The sequence below is a fragment of the Strongylocentrotus purpuratus genome, unplaced genomic scaffold, assembly GCF_000002235.5.
Source record: "Strongylocentrotus purpuratus isolate Spur 01 unplaced genomic scaffold, Spur_5.0 spur5_scaffold_4, whole genome shotgun sequence".
NCBI lineage: Eukaryota > Metazoa > Echinodermata > Echinoidea > Camarodonta > Strongylocentrotidae > Strongylocentrotus > Strongylocentrotus purpuratus.
In genome coordinates, this window is record NW_022145610.1 from 11,592,286 (window position 1) to 11,614,331 (window position 22,046).

General features: G+C 36.5%; 1 protein-coding gene across 1 annotated transcript; it reads right to left on the reverse strand.

Moving 5' to 3' along the window:
- Positions 1 to 1,662: 1,662 nt before the first annotated feature.
- LOC115918016 (LIM/homeobox protein Lhx4-like) lies at positions 1,663 to 19,428 on the reverse strand (the record flags this gene model as incomplete). The annotated part of the gene is made up of 6 exons (XM_030998036.1): positions 1,663 to 3,064; positions 3,502 to 3,712; positions 4,147 to 4,304; positions 11,614 to 11,816; positions 13,888 to 14,062; positions 19,119 to 19,428. Coding segments are annotated over 6 exons (1,524 nt in total), but the record flags the coding sequence as incomplete, so codon positions are not given.
- Between the last annotated feature and the right edge of the window lie 2,618 nt (positions 19,429 to 22,046).

A 22,046-nucleotide genomic window follows, 5' to 3' on the forward strand; every position in this document is an offset into this window, starting at 1 on the left:
ACTCTAGTTGGGAGTGGATTCAACTCTGAACGAAGTGATCCTAATTATGCATGACTTCCAAAACGAATGGATTTCCACTTTTCTGCATTCGGAGAGTGCAATCCAGAAAAAGGGAGGAAACGTGCTTTTTCGTACCCATTTTGTTTAGATGCAGGTTAGGGAAGTCATTTATCCCTTCACCTTCAGACGTATAAATAATCTTGAAATGAATGAAGGTGCAATAATTGTACATGTCTCTGTGTACATAATGTATGCCACTGCATGACTGTATGCAAATATAATCATGATAATTGCACACGCAAAATAAAATCAATGCCAGCATAACCAGAAGTTGTTAAGCCGTTGCCCAATATGCGCGGATTCTAGTGATAATACTCTTTCATGGAATGCTACCTGAATAAATATAGGTTTGACCTTAAGTCGCATTTCAAGCCATCATTTTCATTTTTCGGAAATCGGACGTTATTATTTCATAGACGTTTAATAGAAGCTTTAAAACTGCTAGCTATTATAACTGATCTTCAACGAAACACTGTTTGTTCATTGCAAAGTGAATCGTAATTCAACTTCGCATTCGCCATAAACTTCAACATTTGTGAGTTAAAAAGCCTAACTGCATCGATGCCACACAAATTCATACTGTTAATAAAAATGGTCAAATGAAAACATTTGTGAGGACGTAGTCACTTGATGAATATTGCACATGCTGTCCTGAAATGTTTTTAAAATCCAGGGCCCCATTTCACAAAACTTGTCATCAGTGACAAATGACAGTTTTTGTTATAAGCTAGTGAAATCCTTGCTTCTGATTGATTATCAGCAGATTTGTCACTGATTTTTGTCATTTGTCATTGAAAAAAGGCTTTGTGAAACGCCCCCTGATGTTTTGCTAGGTTGGAATGCTACCAGAAATTCGATTGACTCGAAATAAAATGTTGCTAAACAAAAGTACTTAGCATCTCCAGATAAAGGTTCTTGTACATGTTATATGGAATGGATTCATAAATATTGCAAGAAACGGAATGTTTTTTTCTTCTTCATAAAGTACTGTCATAAATGAACAAATGCACGAAGTCATACATTTTTATGTCGATTTCAGCCGAAGCCAGTACAAATCATTGCACAATTGCGAGTATATTGTACTATCAGATAATGCGACAATATAGCTCCCATATTTAGTTGTAAAGCTAGCTTTTAAAGGTATACGTTCCAATGCAATTATAACTAGATGCCCAATGGTAAATCGCACTAAAAAAATGGAAATGGTCCATAACAAGTAGCCTTCTTCAAGCAAAATCAATACCTCGTAATTATTTTTTCAGATAATCATCATTAATGATTGAAATAGAGGGCCTTTGCACATAATAAATAAATAAATAAATAAATATGAGAATAATTAGATAGATGAATAAATAAAACATGTAGATAATTAAACAATAGGTTTAAACGTAACTCTTTAGATTAAACAAAAAATTTCTTCAAGAAGTTCTACTTCAGTTGAGTCACGAATGACGTCGTTATGTTACGTAATGTATTGTTACATAATAACTCGTGATACGTTACGTAACATCTCTTGAATATGTCGGTTATATACCATTCCGTTTTATTTATAAAAAAAAACGATTTTGGTCTTGACGACATCAGGTAAAAAAATTTAAGTCTTGCAAATGTAATGATGTTTTGTATTTAAAAAAAAAAAAAAAAATCTTCAAGAAGTTCTACTTCAGTTAAGTCACAAATTACGTGTTTATGTTACGTAATGTATTGTTTTATATCTCTTGAATATGTCAGTTATATGCCATCCTAAATTAATTAAAAAACGATTGTGGTCTTGAAATCTTAGACAATCAGTATATCATTATCTAAAATAAACTTTTTCCATGTAGACAGTGAATGAATTACAATTCTTCAGTCATTTTTCAAAATAACTTTTCAGCTTGGAATCGAAATAAGATGCCCGTATAGTTGGTCAAATTTGTAGCACGTTTTGATTGCATGAACCCACGACTATATAATGCTTCTGGAGGAAAGGATTGCACTTGGATATAAACGAAAACATTTTTTTGAAAGAGTTGAATATACATATTTTGAATGAATTGCATAGCACGGCAAGTATTTTGGTTAAACAAATTGGGATTACACGTGTTGAAGTCATAGTAGTTATCAACATTTTGTCCTCAAAATTAATTGCAACCAGTGGAATAAATGAAATGAAACATACCCATATACACGTCTTGTACAAACACATTGCGAACTGAAGTTTATGACATTGCAAATATTGTCCTTCACAGAAATGATTAAAATTATATTTGTTTGATTAATTCAAATTCAAATTGCACGCAGTATGATACAATGTTTGATAACATTAACTCATCAAATCACAATCATTATAAATCGGAATTCACCAATTTTTCTCAGCCGCTATTCTCGTAAAGTCCATGCAGCTACTGGTAAAATCTTTCACAACATCTCGCTTTCCTTCAAAAAAGAGTCTGGCCACTTTGCATACCATGCATATTCATTCGGCAATCACGAGGTCAAAGTTAATTTACACTAGTCTTGTAGTGTCCAGTCGTTCTCTGCGGAGAAGCCGGTCTTTAATACTGATGTGGGAGCGGGTGAGGGTGTGGGTGTGGATGGGGGAGGGAGTGGTGCTCTAACCAGGGGCCGGGATGCGGATGGGAGAACTCTTCATGGAAACTGCCTGGAGGTGGTGGCGTGACCACGCCCATATCACCTCCTGGGTTGACGACGGCCCGCATGGCCTCGCCCAAACCGTGGCTGGCGGCGCTCATGATCCCCGGCATGCCGGCAGCCTCCGAAAAAGGGATCCCAGACATGCCGAGACCGTTGGTGTGGTGGTTCGGGGAGAGTTGAACGGGGAGGGTCGGGGAGGGGTTGTTGACGGGGTAACCGCTGTTTACTGAAGGGGCTGTCGGTGGGGGCGAGAGGAACGAATCACAGTGGTTCATGTACGGGCTCGACAAGGGTATACCGGGAGGGCCGTGATGATGTCTGTCGTTCTGAAATGTGATTCCATGATCAGGCATACCTGGTGAGTGATCTGAACAATCAAAGAAAAGAAAGAAAGATTATCAACACCTGCTTCACCGATCATTTACATTTCACCAGACAAAACAAAAATATATTACCTCTACCATATTCATTTGATATTTGCAACGTTCATTAATATTAATATTCCCCCTTCTTGCTGCCATATAGTCTTGATGATATTGCAATTTTCATCAGACAAAGAAAGATACAATAACAATGATAATAATAATACATGAGCTATATTAGGCGACAAATCGATCTGAAAATTGAATTCTAAAATGCGCACTTGTTGCAAAAAGTGATCAAAGCATCTACGTTAAATGCAAAAATTAAAAAACTGGATTAAGATGAGAGTATGTATCACACAAACAATTTTCTTTTTCAGGATGACAAAATGTATAGTTTGAATTATTTAAGCACCTACTCTCAACCTTCTACCTCACTCACCATCGTCAAAAGCCATCTCCCCGTCAAAGACGGTAGTGTCGTCCAGGTCTGAGGGTTCCAGCTTGACCGGTGACGCAAGAGGTTCTGGACCACTGGCCGGACTGCTCGCCTCGTTGACCCGTTTGATGTTCCGGAAGTAGTGTCCCCAGCGCTGACGGTTTGCGTCCTTCTTCAGTCGCTTTTCCTTGGCCCGTCGGTTTTGGAACCAGACCTGAATGCAAAGAGGAGAGTTGTGATTGGTTGGTTGATTGATTGTTTGATTGCATTCATTCATTCATTCATTGATAACATGACCGATGAACGATTTTTGTTAAAGGAAATTATAACTGTCTTCAGGTTAGACTTAAACGAATCCCAAGTTTCTAGGGAACGTATTATATGAGCTGGTAATTGATTCCATAAACATGGTGCAACAGCTGAGGAAGCCCTGTCTCCAAGAGATGACCTTGTTCTCTGGGCTACAAGGAGGTTCTTACCTGAAGAACGGAGACTACGAGTTGGGACATAATGACAAAAAAAAAAGATTTTCAATATAAATGAGGGTGCAAAACCATGTATTGCTTTCCAAGTATTGAGCAAAATGTACTCAATGCGTTCTATGACTGGTAGCCAATGTATGACGAAGTGAACTTCTCTTAAACATACCTGGACAACTCTCATGTCGAGTCCAGTTTCTTGAGCGAGCTGTTCACGAACGTGTCTAGCGGGTTTAGGACTGTTCGAGTAGGCTGTCTTCAGGGTCTCAAGTTGCTTGGCTGTGATTGTCGTTCGGGGTCGTTTGTTACTGTTGTCCATCTCCAGTTCTGGTAAGGGAGAGAAAAAACAGGAAGAAAAAGAATTGATAAGAAGCTCGGTTTGGACAATATTTATAGACGGTGAAATTTGCCCGTTGCAACCGATGCTTCATTTTAAAAGAATCGACTACCCCTACTCAGCACATTGCTATCATTTTCGTTACCCGCTGACTGGGAATTATGAGACTTCGTTTTGTTCTTGATTATGTTTCCAGTATCATTATAAGATTACTTTATTTGTTCCCCTCACATCTTGTCGCTTTATTTTTATGTATAATGTACCGTGTAATTTATTGCACTGCGTTTCCAACTTCTCTACTCTAACTTCCTTTCCCGTTATTTCTTTCATTTCCTTTCTTCGTCTATTCTTTTTTTCTCTCGTTCTTGGATGATTGTATAGTGCATTGTTCTAAGTTGTATCCGACACAAGCGTATGTTTTTAGGATTTACACTGTCTAATTTGTGTTAAAACTCCTGAAATGTTCTGTTGAATACCTTATTTCATGATGTATATACAAATGTATTACTTGAGTATTTTGCTGATATGAACAAAGAAAAGGAAGAAAATAGATGTTACTTTGAATTGATTTTTTTTAATTGAGTCATCCATGCTAGTCAGGCCTGTGTATGTAATTCCTCTTTGCGCCAATAATTAACCCTGGTGGTTGCACTGTTTATGTTGTTCCCCCTTTGTGTTCAATCACTCTCACGCGGTGCGTCTGACGCAGTCTTGCGTCGGCTTTAATGACGCATCACGTGCAGCAGGCACTAAAGAAGTGGTCCGAGTGAGTTGCGCTAATGGTGCAACCGGTAGTGAAATCATATTTTGACGCAGGAGGCATGCATTATGTGCAACAGTTATGTGCATTTTTCCTTCATTTGACTGACAACTTGACGAGTCTCCTGGGACTCATTTGCCATTATAGAGAGATCAGCAACCACTCATCACCATCACCATAAGGGGAGGGGGGGAACGGGATGAGGGGGTAATGTGATACCATCACTATCTGCGGTTTGATGGTAGAAATATTAATAGAGGTGCTGTTGCTATGATGCTTGCTCGAGTCAATAGCCCATGAAAAAAGTCTGCGATTTGTACGTGCAGAATAATTCAACGAACGCACATTGGAGAGTACGGTGGTTTGGGGTTGGGGGGGGGAGAGAGAGAGAGAGAGGGGTGGGGGAGGGAGAAAGATGGAGAGGGGCAAAGATGATAGGCAGAGTTATAATGGATGTATAAATCATTGAGCGGCGTAATGCAGGCGAGAGAGTGCATGGAGAAAATGATAAAGCCGTCACGCTTGGCGGCGGACGCACATATTTTTCAATACTTGATATTCACATGATTTTCTAATGGCCCCAGGTCTCCGCATTGCAAAGAATAAGCGATTTCAACGGCGTCAGTCTACCGGCAAAAGGTGGGCAGGGTGAGCAAAACCTTTGCAGTAAGCCCGGGGAAATGGAAATGTATGAAGCGTCAACAATGGTCTAGAGAGAGGGGGCGATGGCAAACAATTATCATGTTTTTGTCATCGGCAAAATGCGACAAGATACAAGAGCGATCATCACCAAAAATCGTGGCATATTTCCGAGAAGATTCAGGGGAGTCGATCTAAAGCATTTGCGATGAGATCATGGAAGCGAAGTTGAAAGAAATAGTCATTAGTTTTTTATCGGGGTGCATTTCAGCCGATGAATATTTAATGATCGCTAGATGAGGAATGGAATATGGCGGTGTTTCAACCCTTTGGCAGGTGCCGAAGTCGGCCGGGAGCCACTATGAACAACCTGTTACACTGATATCAAGAAAACAGTATAGCTACAAGTGTCTTTGGTGTTCTTTATAGCCCCTCTAAAGTGCTGGGAGTCCCAAATTAGCCAGATATTTTGATGGGAAAATTTCACTTAAATTGTATCATAATGTGAAACTGAAAGAGGATGACATTTAAGACACACTTCTGCAATATCCCCCCCCCCCAAAAAAAAAAAAAAAAAAAAAAAAAAAAATATATATATATATATATATATATAAATATTTAAAAAAAGGTGTTTCAAGAAAAATATTGATGGAAGAATACATAACTTGGGTTTTCCATTGTAAGCAGATAATCTAAATAAATCACTAAATAACTTTGTTTTGCTCTTTTATTAAGATAAGATTAATGTATCGATTTGTGTAGGAATGTCTGTCAGAAATATAAATCTTAAGTAGGTACAGTCATTCAATCCTGATGAGAAAAATCAAATTAATTGATGGCAAGGGTTGTATTGCAAATCAGTCATTAAAAAAATAAGAGGGTTTTATCAGAGGAATATTTTAATGTTGCTAGCTCGTCTTACAGGAAGAAAAGTCCAAGTTCAAGTTCAAGTTTATTTATTTCACTTTATCAAAAAAAAAACATAATTGAACATAATGAACAGTGGGTAGTTATTATAACTAAAGCGTATCTTATCATATCAGTACTCAATTATTAAACAAGAATTTAGTTTATCATGTTTTATTTTGCCTTTAAGATAAATCCTCACTTGTATGGTATTCTTTCCATGATAGACCAGAGCAATATAAATGAATTAGTGCTGGATTCATCATGTAACTATATCAAACTGAAAACCCAATATAGTGTCTTTTCGCACTGGAGAGAAAAAGAATGTACAGTCTCATGATCTACGCCTAATTATTAGCCAAGGAATTTAGTTTATTATGTTTTATTTTGCCTTTCCGATAAGTCCTCGCTTGCATAGTCCTTTTCCCATGATAGACCAGAGCAATATAATGAATTGGTACTGGATTAATCGTGTAATAACTTTATGAAACTGGAAACCCCATATAGTCCTATACTACGCCTAATTATAAGACAAGAATTTAATTTATTAAGTTTCATTTTGCCTTTCCGATAAGTCCTCGCTTGCATAGTCCTTTTCCCATGATAGACCATAGCAGTATAATGAATTGGTACTGGATTCATCGTGTAATAACTTTATGAAACTGGAAACCACATATAGTCCTATACTACGCCTAATTATAAGACAAGAATTTAGTTTATTATGTTTTATTTTGCCTTTACGATAAGTCCTCGCTTGCATAGTCCTTTTCCCATGATAGACCAGAGCAATACAAATGAATTGATGCTGGATTCATCGTATAACTATATCAAACTGAAAACCCCATAATAGTCCTACGCGTGTCTTTTCGCGCTGGAAAGAAAAAGAACAGTCTCATGATCTACGCCTCATTTGACGCAACAATATATTAATGACATGTGATTAGAAAATGATCCAGGGAAATTACTCCAATCACCATTAGTTCCATTTAACGTTCGAGCTTTATAAGGTACGTGGTATTGACGAACGCATGGCATTAATTTCCCACGATCTTGTCTAACTGGCGGCACATCGCCCCGGCTATTAGTGCAACATTTTTTGGCGTATTTTCTATTGTTTTGGGTTTGTTATCGAAATCCAGCCTTGTGAAAGTTTTGAACACCCGTTGTTCTTAGAATACACCATCGACATATGAACACGAATACTACTGAGACGTATAATAATAATAGCTGCCGAAAGTATTATAAGAGAATGCATCACAAATTAATAAAGAGCAAGACCTAAAACGAATGATTTTGTGCAAAATTATTCTTCCATTTTTAATTTTTTTTTTTTTTTCATTCATGGATTTTGGTAACTCTTTCTAGACATCATTCCACATTTTGAGGTTTGGTCTTATACCTTAATATTTAGAGGCCTGAATTTATACAAGATGCATGAGAAGAAAAAACAAAATTTACTGCACATAATTATTGCTATATCCGTTTTAAACATATTGTGTCCGACGCCAGGAATTAACAAAAAAAAGGCCTTAATCATTGTTTATATTTTATTTAATTTGTTATGGATATGTTAAATTCGTTATCATACGATACGTCAATAACATTTTGACATGAAGTTATTATTGTTTGTATATATTGTATTATACCTTACGTTTAAATGTTATTTGTTATTCAGTTATTGTATTTGGTAAAATGCAGAAAACAAATCAAATCAAATATGTTAAGTAAAGATCTGCATCAATATTCGTATGGAATGTTTTTTCTAGCTCTCTGTCTTATTTTTTTTCTAGTTTGCTTTTAAATGCACATCGAAATGGGGAAAGGGAACATTTTAAAGCAGAAGTCACAAATACAGAAGGAAAGGGTATATAAATCATAAAGGGGGTTTTTGTTTGTGAATTTTAAAAAAAAAATTAAATACCTTGATTGAGATGCTCTTGTGGATCTCGGCAAATCCCTACGAGATAAAATAGAGATAAAAGCAAATTGTTATTTTATTTTCCAATTGTGGCCAGTGAAAATTTGTGCATTATTGTGGAGCCCATTTAATGATCCAGAGCAAAAAAAAAGTTATGGGTTAAGTTACACATTTATAAAATATGTACATTCTTGTTATTGAGGACGCGTTTGTTTTTTGAAGAAAAAAGATAATGGTTGAGTTTCGAGAATAAGAACCTTCCAAAAAAAGTCATCATTTCAATTAATTAAACTAAAATTTGTTAGCTCCTATTCTATTAGGGGTAATGAAACACTTATGAGATATTTACGTGGGAAAACTGTGCGATTTCGTTAAATATTAGATGATTTGGATAAAACGAGCAGAGTGTTTTACGTGGGAAAATTGTGTTATGTTGAAGGGTGAAGAAAAAAAAAATCATCAAGACATATGTCGCTATTTTCCGGTAGGGTGATGACGGGGGTAGTGGATTGGAACGAATGGATTAACAGGGGTAACGCAATAAACCGGATTATTTGACAGAATGGTAGTCGTTGCGTGGTATTTATGGGAATTGTCCCGGGCGAGAAACCCTGAGAAAAATAACGATAATAAATGACCATCTCGTGTCACTCTACTATGGAGAGCATTGTCTTCACTGGACATGCAACGATGCGCTTGTTTAAACATGATTCGCAATGCGAGACAAAAACAACAACAAAGTGGATGGTGGGAAACCTTCATATCATTTTTATCACGCGATTCTCGGTCATGATTACTAAACCCAAAACATGTAATATTAGACTTAGGCCAAATAAAAAAACAAACATGTTTAGCGTCCTGTTTTTTCGAAAAATAGGAAGGAGGAGGGCCCTTTTTTCTTTTTTTTTCTTTCAAAATAGCCGCTCAAAATGGCCGCTCGGTACATTTTCCCTGACAGTCGGGCTATTTTTCAAGATGGCCGCCGACAGTTTTTTTTTTTTTTTTTTTTTAAATCAGAAATAGATCCATTTTAGCAGTGTTTTTCATGTTTTTTTTATTTAATTTTTTTTTTTTAAAATGAATAAATAAATAAAAAAATAAAAAATAGGAGGCGGCCCCCAAAAAGGAAGCGGGCGGGGACGCTAAACATGTATATTTTTTAAATGACCTTATGTATTTCAATGACAATGACAATTTTTTAACAATAAATCGTAGATCTAAATTTATAAATATATATATTTCTCTTTTGCTACGCGTCTCAGAGTGCTGCTATATATATCTGGAAGGATAAACGAGTCAAGCCTTTCTCGAATTCTTTGAAAAGATTATCCTTTTACAAGTATAGAATATCTACGACTTCTTTTATTACGAAATTAGTCTTGGATTATAATGATTAACAGACTATGTGAAGGAAACACACTGTAGTTGGAAGGACAAGGACTTATCTTCAATAAGGTATAGCTTAAATGTTATTCAGGAGGTAAGCACGTGTATTTTTGGGAGGTCAATCCTTGCAAAACCATTCGTATTACTATCTCTCCAAATTAGAACAAAACATCTTTTCTAATGGAATCGAATCACTTGGAAATAAAACGAAATTTCCCACGAAAATTACGCAACTACATGACGTACAGCCATCCTGCGTGCATGCGCCCTTTCGCGTCCGAAACCCCACATAATGGTATAAGCTCGATTTCAGCACGCGGCCTTTTAATGGTATCTGGCATCGTACGCTTTATAAAGTGGTATCAATGCTCGTTCTAAGATGAGAGTGATGGTTCATTACCTGCAATTAATCACCATGCTCAATTTTACAAGATAATTATAATCAAATATGGACAGCAGAATAGTTTGCTATGCTACTCAAAATAAAGCACCAGTGGTTGTCTGTTTGTAAGTCTGTATGTGCGTTTGCTTGTTTTATATAAAGTCTCTTGTTACTCAATCGTATGAGTGCTTTTTTTAGAGTAAAAGAAGTAGGCCTAAAGTATATAAAGCTGATTGGCTACACCATTCATCTTCATATTTTAAATAGGAGAGAAAGCAAGCTTAACAATCGTTTCTAAATCATAAACTAAAACAACAACATTATATCCAAGAAATCGGATATCATATTCTACAACATGTAGAAATAATCCCTATTCCCTTGATTTCTAAAAAGGGTTCAACTTTATATTGCTTACCAGCTAACGTCTAATTTAATGGCACTTAACATGCGCAATTCATATTTATTCTCCATGCAGTCTACTTTTTCATAACAGAAAAAGACAATAAAGTTAAGAGAATACTTTTCTTTACATACAAAACTATTACATTCCTGCCTTTATTCCAGACATGGGTCACATTTTCATCTGGTAAGCTTAGTGCTCCCTCCCCCCCCCCCCCCTTGAATCTATTTATGGTATTTCACATGCGTAAATATTAGGTTGGCTTGCAATACGAAATATCGAAAATGATTTACAAAATATTCGCTCTTACCCATCATTACACGATTTACAAGAATGGAATAATACAGTTAAACGTTTTTTTTTTTTAAAGAGAGATGACTAAAAAAAATAAAGCAAATATTATTTTGTTTTGTTTTTGTTCTTGACGAAGGGATCAAGAAAATGACCTGGTCACACCCCCAAAAAGAACAATAGTCGACGAAAATCTCGTCCGATGGGAGAAATATCTTTGTTACAGTGTTTCCTTTTAGTGGCGTGTTTGCATTATTTTTATCATGAATTACACATTGAGCAGAGAGAGCAAAATTCAAAGAAAATTGTGATTTTATTTCCAATGTAGTACGATATAAAATGTTGTTCTCGAAAAAGGACGTTTTATTTGTAATTCATCATTGAAGTTTTGACATTGGCAATGTGGTGTTAAAAATGAAACCACCATTTTCGTGTACAAATTTTGAAACTTCCTTTCGCATTGGTTCATTTTGAAATTTTGTTTAAATTCTTAAATAATGAAGAAGTGGAAATGAGATTAATTATTGCTCATTTGAAGAGGGAGAACTGAATAATTTAGAAAATAAGTGAACACTAAAATGCTATGGGATACAAAATTAATGATTTCGTTTTAGTACCTCGTGCTTTGGCTGCCTCGTAGTCTTGCTTGCAGACCAATTTGTTGTCAGTCATGAGGAAGAATTCGTCACCGGTCGACAGCTGTCGTGTGCAGATGATGCAACAGAAGCAGTGGAGATGGTAGACGTTGTCGAGGGCTCTGCGGACGATCTCGGTCGGGGCGATGCCCTTCTCGCACGAAGAGCACTTGGTACCGAATCGTCTGTATGGCGGAGGGGTGGAGAACGAGGAGGAAGAGGTGAAATGATGAAGATGATGAAGATGAGAGAAAGTGAGAGAGGGATGAGAAGGAAAAGAAGAAAGGTTTTTTAAAAAGGGGTGAGGAAGTAGAGATGAAAGAGAGAATGAGGAAGTAGAGAAAGGGAAGAGAAGAGATACATTTATTTAATATGGTCATTTTGGTTTTTGTAAAATCATGAAATCTAAAAATAAAATGAACGCAATATTCTTTTCATAAAACCCATATAATGATCTTTCTGAATAAATGTGTATAATGTGTAAATCTTCAACGACAAAAAATAACCTTTTTAGTATTTCATTCACGAAAATCGATATACACTTTTATTGTCTACATGGCTTTTGTTTTTCTTTACATCTCTCTCTCTCTCTCTCTTTATCTTTCTTTCTCTCTCTCTTTCTCTCTCTCTCTCTCTCTCTCTCTCTCTATTTATCTCTGTCTCCTTTCCTTTGTCGCTAAAACGGTACCGGTATGGTCATGACGAATAACCGGAATAGTTCCCATCTTGCTCTACTTCCAGCGAGATTCTTCAGTAAGAAAATGAGAACACCTTCAAAAGGTAAACAACCTGCAAGCTAGTGCGATGCACGAGATCATCGGAAGTGGCGCCAACGCAATCTGTTTTGGCGCCGCGGCCAGGCGCGACCGGGGCACAGTTAAGCGGTATCCGTAGGGCGCATGATAGGTGAAAGGATAAGCTATATTTCGCGCCCTTCTGCATTCCACTGCGGGCTACATGATGTAAATTTCATTTCGCGCGCCAAAACATCTTGCACATGTCTAGTTGCGTTGGGTGTTAAGGGTTCGAAGGGGGTTACATATCTTGAAGCGATGTCGAAAGGGGAAGATGCTCTATAACACCACCCGGTGAATGAACCTTGCTCCGTCTGTCGGATTGCCCTTAACCCCTTTACAGCCAGCGCTAATGCGATCATAGCGGAAGATGGGTTCGGGGGAGAGTTGGCGGGTTAAGGTGTCAGCGGCCAATACCCGAGCATTTCTTCACCCCCGGCCATCGGTCTACCTCATCACGACGGGTGGTCGGGAGGGTGTCCGCGGCGATGTCATCGTTACCCTTAGGGGGTGTGGCATCGTTGTATCTTGTATAGGGGAAAAGCTGGTATGAAGTGACTCTTCAGGGCGTTGTCCTAATTCACATGACGCGAACAGACATCCCCGAGGCTCAAATAAGCCTGATTAGTTCGGACCTACCACCCCCCCCCCCTCTCTCTCTTTCTCTCTCTTTCTATTTCTTCCCCCATCTCTCTCTCTCTCTATATATATATATATTTCTGTCTATCTATCTATTTATCAGATGAGCCTATTTACCTATCATTGTTATTTTTTCTTTCTACTTTCATATTCATTTTAAATATTCGTTATCATCTTCATCCAAAATAATAATCTGATGATCATTAAATCAATTTCCATATTGGGGACTGATTTGACGGAATAAGTTTGTGTCGCTTCCTCCTTCCCCTTTTTCAACCTGCTCTGACATTTACCATGGAATATACTCGGTATAGCATCGACAAAAGCATGCATAACAAGATCATTGCGTAATATTACGGAAATTAACATAGAATTAGAATTTGCAAGACCTATTGCTGCAATAGGCGCCTACCATGCAGAAGTGGACACCGGCATAATACAATAAGCCACGATTATAATAATTATCATCCTCATCCTCATCATCATCATTATCTCCATCATCATCATCATCATCATCATCATCATCTTCTACCTCATCTTCATCATCTTCATCATCATCCTAATCATCATCCTCCTCATCATCCTCCTCATCATCATCATCCTCCTCATCATCATCCTTATCATCATCATCATCTTCACCATCATCCTCTCCCTCCTCCTCCTCCTCCTCCTCCTCATCATCATCATCATCATCATCACCATCATCATCATCATCATCATCATCATCACCATCATCATCATCATCATTATCATCAATAATAATGATCATAGATAGTAACAGAAATACATTTGAATAAATTAATTTCGTTTGTAAACGACTTACTTAAAAAAGTCTTCCTTGCAGAAAACACCGCCGTCTCTGGAAAAGCATCGGTCGGTGAGCTGAGCGTTACAGTCGACACACCGCAAACACTTGGCGTGCCAGGCCCGGTCCACCACCTTCAGTATAAACCGATCTAGGATAGGATGATCGCATCCAGCGCACAGTGAGATGGATTCTGCAAAGGAATGGAATAATGATAATAACAATTATGATTTGATTTAATTTGATCTTATTCGTCGACAATATTTAAAGTAAAATAACATTATGAAACGGTTCAAGGTGATCATATCCCTCGCAGAGCGAGATCAATTTGGCAAGGGGATGGAATTTTTCGTCAATACATTTAAAGAAAACTGTCAAAATGAAACAAAATATGTTTTGACAGAGTACACGTTCACAAGGATGATATAATGATGGTGATGACAATAATAGGAATTATGATGATGGTGATAATGAAGATGATAATATTCATTTTAACAGCAACAATTTTTAATTTAATAATGATGACGATGATATTATAAGGATAAAGAAACAAACTTCCAAAGTGATGACTTTTTCTGAAGAAAATACCTAAAAGATATCAGTTCTTACAATGTCTATCGAGTTCTGAAAATATAACAGCCTTCATAAATTATAAAATATTGATCAATATTGAGTTATTAATCATCTATATTCATTAGCTTGAACAAAATCATTAAGTCATTATTTCCCTTTCGGTCGAAAAGTAAACGTGCATTTATTATTGATAATACCTTATAATTGCGGAAATTAATCAAGGTTTATTCATTCGTTTATTCATTAAGTAAATCAAGTAATTAGTAAGTCAGTTTCCATTCTTAATTTTGTTTGTAAAACAAACTATGGGCAATAGTGCAATCCATATAGAGACGAAATTTGACAATTAAAAATGAAATAGTATAGATAGAAAATTGTATACGTAAATTCTTCTATATCATATTTTTTTATTTATATGAATTAAAGAAACTCATTCATGGTAAGGGCATCTAAATCATCATGATCATGATAATTCTGTCATTTTTGTCCGAAGTATTGATATTAGAGAATCACGTGATACTGTTAACAGTTTGTAAAGATCATGAACATAAATATCTGATGACATAAATTATCAAATTTGATAGTATGAACTATTTGATTATCTATTCTCTGTTTTTCAACAACAAAAATCCATGTATACACCCTCATATTTATGTTATCCATTTCTTTTTATCTCTTTGTTCTTTTATTTTTATCACGTTGACTTTGTGTCTATATTGAATATTCCTTTGGTAATGCATGTAAACAAGACGAGTTTCTATATATGGGGGGTGTTTCACAAAAATCCTAAGTTGAACTTATCTCTAAGTTGGACTTAAAAATTATGGAAAGCCGTTAGCATCTATGAAATATTTTGTAAAAGTTATATTAAAAGGCATAAAATGTTGATTCAAATCATTCGTATTTTCTATATCAAGGAGATTTCATGTTCTTGATGTGGAAATTATAAAAAGGCTAAAATACTTGAATTTTTTATCTTGAATATATTTTAATCTTAATGGTCCAAATGGCTCTCCATAATATTTAAGTCCAACTTAGAGTTAAGTTCGAGTTAAGATCTTTGTGAAACACCCCCATGGACAATTAACAATGAGTAATGAAATATAGAAAGGTGAATCTAACATGGGTTTCAAATATCTGCTGCGACTAGATGACAGTAATATGATCAAACATTATTCATATCATGTTGCTATGGGGATAGACATAGCGCGGAGTATGTATCTTTTCTCGGTGAAGAAATATTTTATAAGAAAATAAACCCAAATCCACGCACACCCATGCAGGCAATGGCTTACATTTTTAAAACAAGCACATCTTTTTCAAAACGGTCACGTTTCATTTATATTAAGGTTTTTTTTATTCTATGGGGAAAAATCTAGATTTAAATTGTAAGGTCTATTACATCTTGCAATACCATTAGAACAGATATTACATGTTGGTAATAATTATTTCTATATTCTATTTTAACTATTTATTAAATAGCGTTACGTAATTAATCATAATGCTATGCCATTTTGTTTATGAAGTACTTAAAAAAAAAATAATAATGTTTGAGGCAGAAAGATTTTTTTTTAAATCAATGCAATTGAGTAAAAAAAAACATTAATACTAATAATGATAATAATAATGACAATCATAATCATGATGATAGGGATAATGATGATCATGTAAAAGACTTTAAAATATTTGAAAACTAGTTAATCTAAACAACTTCATAATTTCGAAAGATCGGCGTTTTGATCACCTCATAATCTGGTGCATTACCGGAAGAAAAAGAGAATCTTTAAACACTAAAATTTAATTTTTCTGCAATAACAATAAAAGCACGTCTTATAGTGGTTTCATATCGGTTAAACATTCTTTGCATTGACTTCAATCGAAGAAAGAAAGAAAAAGAAAAAAAAGATTTTCATTGATTAAAACCATTGATGAAAACAAATTGGAATCGGCACGCGAGCCTAATCATTATTTTGTCAGGATTTTTAGAAAAGAAAGGGTGCACATATTCCTTTTAACATTTGCTCACTAATTTAATTACGAGAATGTCAATGGTATGATGATGAAAGCTTTGGCCTATTGGGAACCGATAAAATACCCATCGAGGATGTTTTCGTTTGCATGTCTATCTTTCCGTAGAACGATCGTGCCTAATAATATTTGAGCAAGGCATTTCGGACTTTACTCTCTAAGTATGCGATGAATTAACGAAGCAATCACAAAGCGATGAGATGAAATAATAAAAGAACTCTTATCCAAAATACATCACGTATCGATGAATGAAAATATAATAACAGACTATACGTGGTTAGATTGTAAATACCTCTCAAAGTTTTGTTTATTTAGCGCAAGCTTCCAAATGGAACCGATATCGGAGGGAGAATTGATTATGATTAGAAGAAAAAAAATAATGACGTATCATAATAATGGAACTAAAATGTCAACAAACTGCGATAGTATGTCTCTATATGAACCGTTCATAGTACATGAACTTCCTTGTGTGTATACCTATCTAATTTAGTAATTGGTCGTCTAATGTAATTTCGTTAATTGAATTGGATTTCTCGCAGTATGCATGGGGTCCTCGGTTAGCATGGCGCAGGCGTACTTCTGCCAACGGAGAGCAGACGTGACTGCTAGCCGGTTGTCATGGCTATGAGCTCGCTCCCTAACCGATACGCTTTTGCCTGGGTGTGTGTCGGCTGCAGCGTTTGTAACCAGCCCGATTTGCTGTGTTTCTTCATCTTCTTTGAACGAATTATCAACAAAGATTTGAGAATATCTTAAGTTTTTAAGATGGATTGCATTTTACAAAGGTCACAGCGTGTAACGAGTATAAAACACGCAATTAATAATGCAATAATTGGCTATAACGCATACATAGAAGGTAGGCCAAAGTATAAAAATCCTTTTACCAACACTTTTCTTTTGCCTTTAACTGTCCACAAGAGACGGTATGGATGTAGACATATGCCCTTTTACCTCAAAATGCTTTTTCCATAATATGGAAAATTCAAAGTGGCCTTTACCCTTTACTCGGTTCATGCAATATTTCTCATTAAAAAAAACTTTTTATAAAAGTATGGCTTCCCTTTGTATTAATATTTCAATCGTTCAGAGATTCTTTTTGTACTCTTCATGTCATTCTTTTCCTCATGCAGTCACGCTATTGGAAAACAACATTTTAGGACGCTTCATAAAAATTAAATAGATAATCTTGTAATGTTATAATCCGCATATGTGAATTTAGTGAATTAACAATTTTCCATTCGTACATACAAATTTAGTACGTTCTGAAATGATTAAACAAAAATAGGGGCTTAGAGGTACTGAATGTAATCACTTTTTCGAATTGATTTAAAAGAAAGAACTGTGATAAAATTCACGAGTATTCCTAAATTTACAAGCATGTACAGAACCGAATGAACTATGCAAAGCAGCCTTAATGGTATTCTGCCATAATGGTCACGAGAACAAAACAATCCGTATAGAAGTAAATAATCATCACACATCATCTACGACACCATCAATATAAAATTATTTCTACAAAATGCATTTAACACCTACGGAAACCACAGGTAAGTATAGATCGAAAGTCAATGATTATAAAAAGAATGTAAACAACAACAAAATCATAAACTATCAAGCCTTATCATAAATTATCATGATATTATAGAACATACATTTTTACTTGAAGCAGGAAAATACGCGAAAACAAAGAGCTGCATATTAAAACGTCGTGGATTACTATCGAGGATAACGGAGATTATGAACAAGAAAGAAACGGATTATCATAGTCATTGAAAGGTTTCATAAACGATGTTTGGGACAGATTACTATTAAGAATCCGTTTTAATTCTGATGGAGCAATCTAAGAAAACGGGGACAAAACATAAAAAGACAAACGATTTTATTTTTTTCTTAATATTTTCTTGAGATACTGCACAGCATTTAGAGTCGCCAAAATGAAAGAATTTGTAGCAATGCGGCATTCGGGGGGAAATGGAGATAATTACGTGCCGGGATCGACTTGAACGGGGGCAAATTCAATTGAAGAGGAAAGGAAATCGAATTATGATGAATATAAGAATTGGCTTAGTACGGGCGTAAATCAGATCAGGCAACGCTGAAGCGCGGTTGATGCAATTACGCTCTCCCCGAACAGCTCTCTAGTTTCAAGTCCTAACCAAGTTGGTGGGGGAGAGAAACGGGGTTTTAAAATTTAAAAGAAGAAGAAAACGCGATAAAAGATGCATGATTTGGACAAAATACGGCATCAAGAGGTAGAAAATGGAGCGGAAAGAGGATGGGGAACTTGAATTCGTTCGCCCGGATAATAGCTTTACTGATGAGGCGGATTTGAGCGGTTGTGAAGTGAATTAGTAAAGGGTTAAAGGAGGCTAGACTTTGGTGACGCGTTAAGGGTGGAGGACCAGAAAAAATGAGGGGTTACGGATTCGAGCCTGATTAAAGGTTAAGAGTAAGTAATCACTGGAGGTTCACGGCTAAACGGTTTTGATTGGAAATGGAGATGACAAGTTGAAAACGTCGGATGTGGATTATCGGGGGGTTCCCTCGCTATACTAATTCATTACGGCGGGTAGACATACGAGGATGCAATATTGACGAGAAAGCACAGACAATTAAGAAAATTAGTTTTTTTTTTCTCTCTCTCTTACTCTGTTCTTGAAATGAATCGTTGGTCGCCTGTGGCATGTTTCGCTCAATCTGGAGAGGTCCTCCGATAAACAAGTCCTGTTTCATGACACAATCTCCTCTGTTTTCTCCCGATGGTAAACTTAGCCTCTCGATTCCGCTCCGAACTTGGAAGAGATGATGGTGGTGGTGGTGGTGTGGAGACTGGATCCTAACTGCGAGAGGAGAGGCCGTATACGTCGTCTTAGCCTGAACGTAGTTGCCTGAGTGAATGAGAGGGGAGAAGGGGTTGGTAAGATGCGATCCCAGCCAGAGAGATGCAGTGGTCTCACTTTTTCCCTCTCTCTCTCTCTCTCTCGCTTTCTCCTTTTCTATATCTCTCTCACTCCTCGCTGTGACACGTGCGTGCGGGGGCTATCCCTGCACAGTGAGCTATTCAACCGCACGATCTTTCCGTAGCAGACAACACAGCCACGTACGGAACACGCGAGGGGCTCGAAAAGTCGTCCTGCCCGCGCGAGTCAGCGACGTGCGCACGCGACCATACACATGTCATTATCACTTTGGCCGCATCCCATTGGCTAAGCGCGTGGGAGGGCGTGGTGTATTAGCCAATCAGCTGTCCAGTTTTGCTTATGGCTTGTACTATTGGCACCGAGAGCTTGCTATTCTCATTGCTCAACTGTCAATCCATATTTCCCCCCTCTCCGGACGAAACAAAAAAATGAATTACCAGAGTAATATGAAGGGACAACTGACAAAATTACTGGAAATTAGGAACGATTTGAACAGCGTTTATAAGATAACAATGCATCAATGAGACAAAATTATGGCTAGGGTGTCCAAAAATCTTGTATACCTGTCTACCCTTCTCTTTTCCATTGTTTTCCTAGAAATTATTGTCAACTAATAGTATCACATGGCGTCTGTTCGGTTCAAGGAGATATAAATATACTAAGTTTTACCTTCCACTCACGGCGGGATGTTTTTATTTTGTAAATTCTCATACATATAATTATTTTATTTTATTATAAAATGTTCACTTTTGTTAATATGATGTTGCTTCAGTGTAAAACAGTCATGTTGAATGATAGAATGATGAAAATTTCAAATTTCAAAATTAGAAATCATTCCGATTCGATTAATTATCAGGTAAGGGGCTAGCAGAAACGATGAAGCCAACAATATTTTATCAAGATTTTGATCAATCATAAGAAAGTACCACTTTATGAAAATAAAGGTATATACATTTGTGTGTTTTTAAGAATTAAATCTCGAAAATTCTGTAGAGAGAACAATGCTCAAATGTACGAACAAAAATGAATTAAGACTTTTACTTCGCATGCGATTTTAAGGAGTTTCTGTCTACTATTAAAGACTATAGTTAATAGTAGTTAAGTAGTTATAGTTAAGTACTTTACTTAAATGACATATTAATCTTATTGGCCTACTATCCAACTCCAAACGACTGTTTTGTCTACCAAGATAATGGGTAAGTAGCTTTCTTGCCCATAATACCTCAATCCATTTCTATGTAAGGGTTCATGAATAATTTTACAAAATAGTTTGTATTCGTGTACAATAGATTGCAAATACCCTTTGTTACACATGGTTTATTTGAAATATACCTCCTCTGTGTCTTCGACTGTTTAAATCCTTTAACTTGTGTTGTTGTTGTTGTTGTTTTTGTTTTATTGGCGTGTATCATTCATTTATGAGTATTTACTTATTTTAACATCCAACTATTCCGCTACCTACCCGCACGCTCATAATAGTAATAATGAAACATATATGTATATAAACATTGTCATTAGGAGGACAATTTTGTGTCCTTTTAACGTGTGTATGTTTTATTTCTCATAGAAAGGCCTTTTTAAAATATATATATATCTCTCTCTCTCTCTATATATATATAATAATTCTACAGACAAGTTTTAGGGTATAGGGTTAGGGTTAGGATTTGTATGATGTCGAAGTAATGCACCAATACATGTTTAGTAATTCCTTAAAGGCCCACTGCACTACTGGTAGCTACTTGCGCCCTCTATATAACAAACAATTCCTAATCGGTGACCATTGGTCCCCCATGATCCTCTTTTTCTTATGTTAACTGAGAGCTGAGTTGATGAGATAACCACCTGTCCAGTGACCTTGCAGAGCGGTCTAATCCCTCCTGTAAACTACGGCAGATAAGCTTTAATAGTAAATTCTAACTTTGAATTGATTTCAAGCTTTATTGGAAAAGGGAGAGCAAAATCAACCCAGAAGCGTAGTGACGTCAGACCAGTAGTGCAATTGTTAACGATTTGATGCTGATTCGTCTTTTATTCTAAAAGGAAGCCTTAAATGCACACTAATTACTGTTGTTAGTATTCGTTTCATTAGAGCCTAAATTACGAAGACGATGTTTGTTTACGTGTCTATATCAAATTTGTGCCTGTTTTAGTGGGAAAAATCGGCCCTAAAAAAATAAAGGGAAATCCAGAATTAAAGATATACAATGATCGTGGAAGTAATATACAGAAAGCAATAATTTAAGACAGTCAGACAAGAAAACATTAAGCGTGTTAAGATGAAGAAAACCATTAAGACGCCGTAAGAAGCGAGATGGTAACAAAAAGAGGGGGTGCATGGCGATACCAGAAAGATGTGGGTGTATGGAGGGTCGATGTTCCACCGGGGTTAAACAGGCAAAGGTGTAAATTGATGGAGCGCTGATTAAACTGTCAAAATCCGGACAGCCACCTTTGCGGAGCTGTCGCCTTCATCAATGTTTATTAGCAAGGCGCACGCATGCACTGTGCGGACGATACAGGGCCAAGCTATAAGACGTAATCATGACTTCTTCGGTCGTACTATTAACTCCTTGATCGTACTGTCCAATTTACGCTCGCGTGCGCGTGAGTTATTGAATACCAAGCCTGCAATGATTACCACGAATGAGTTGTCAT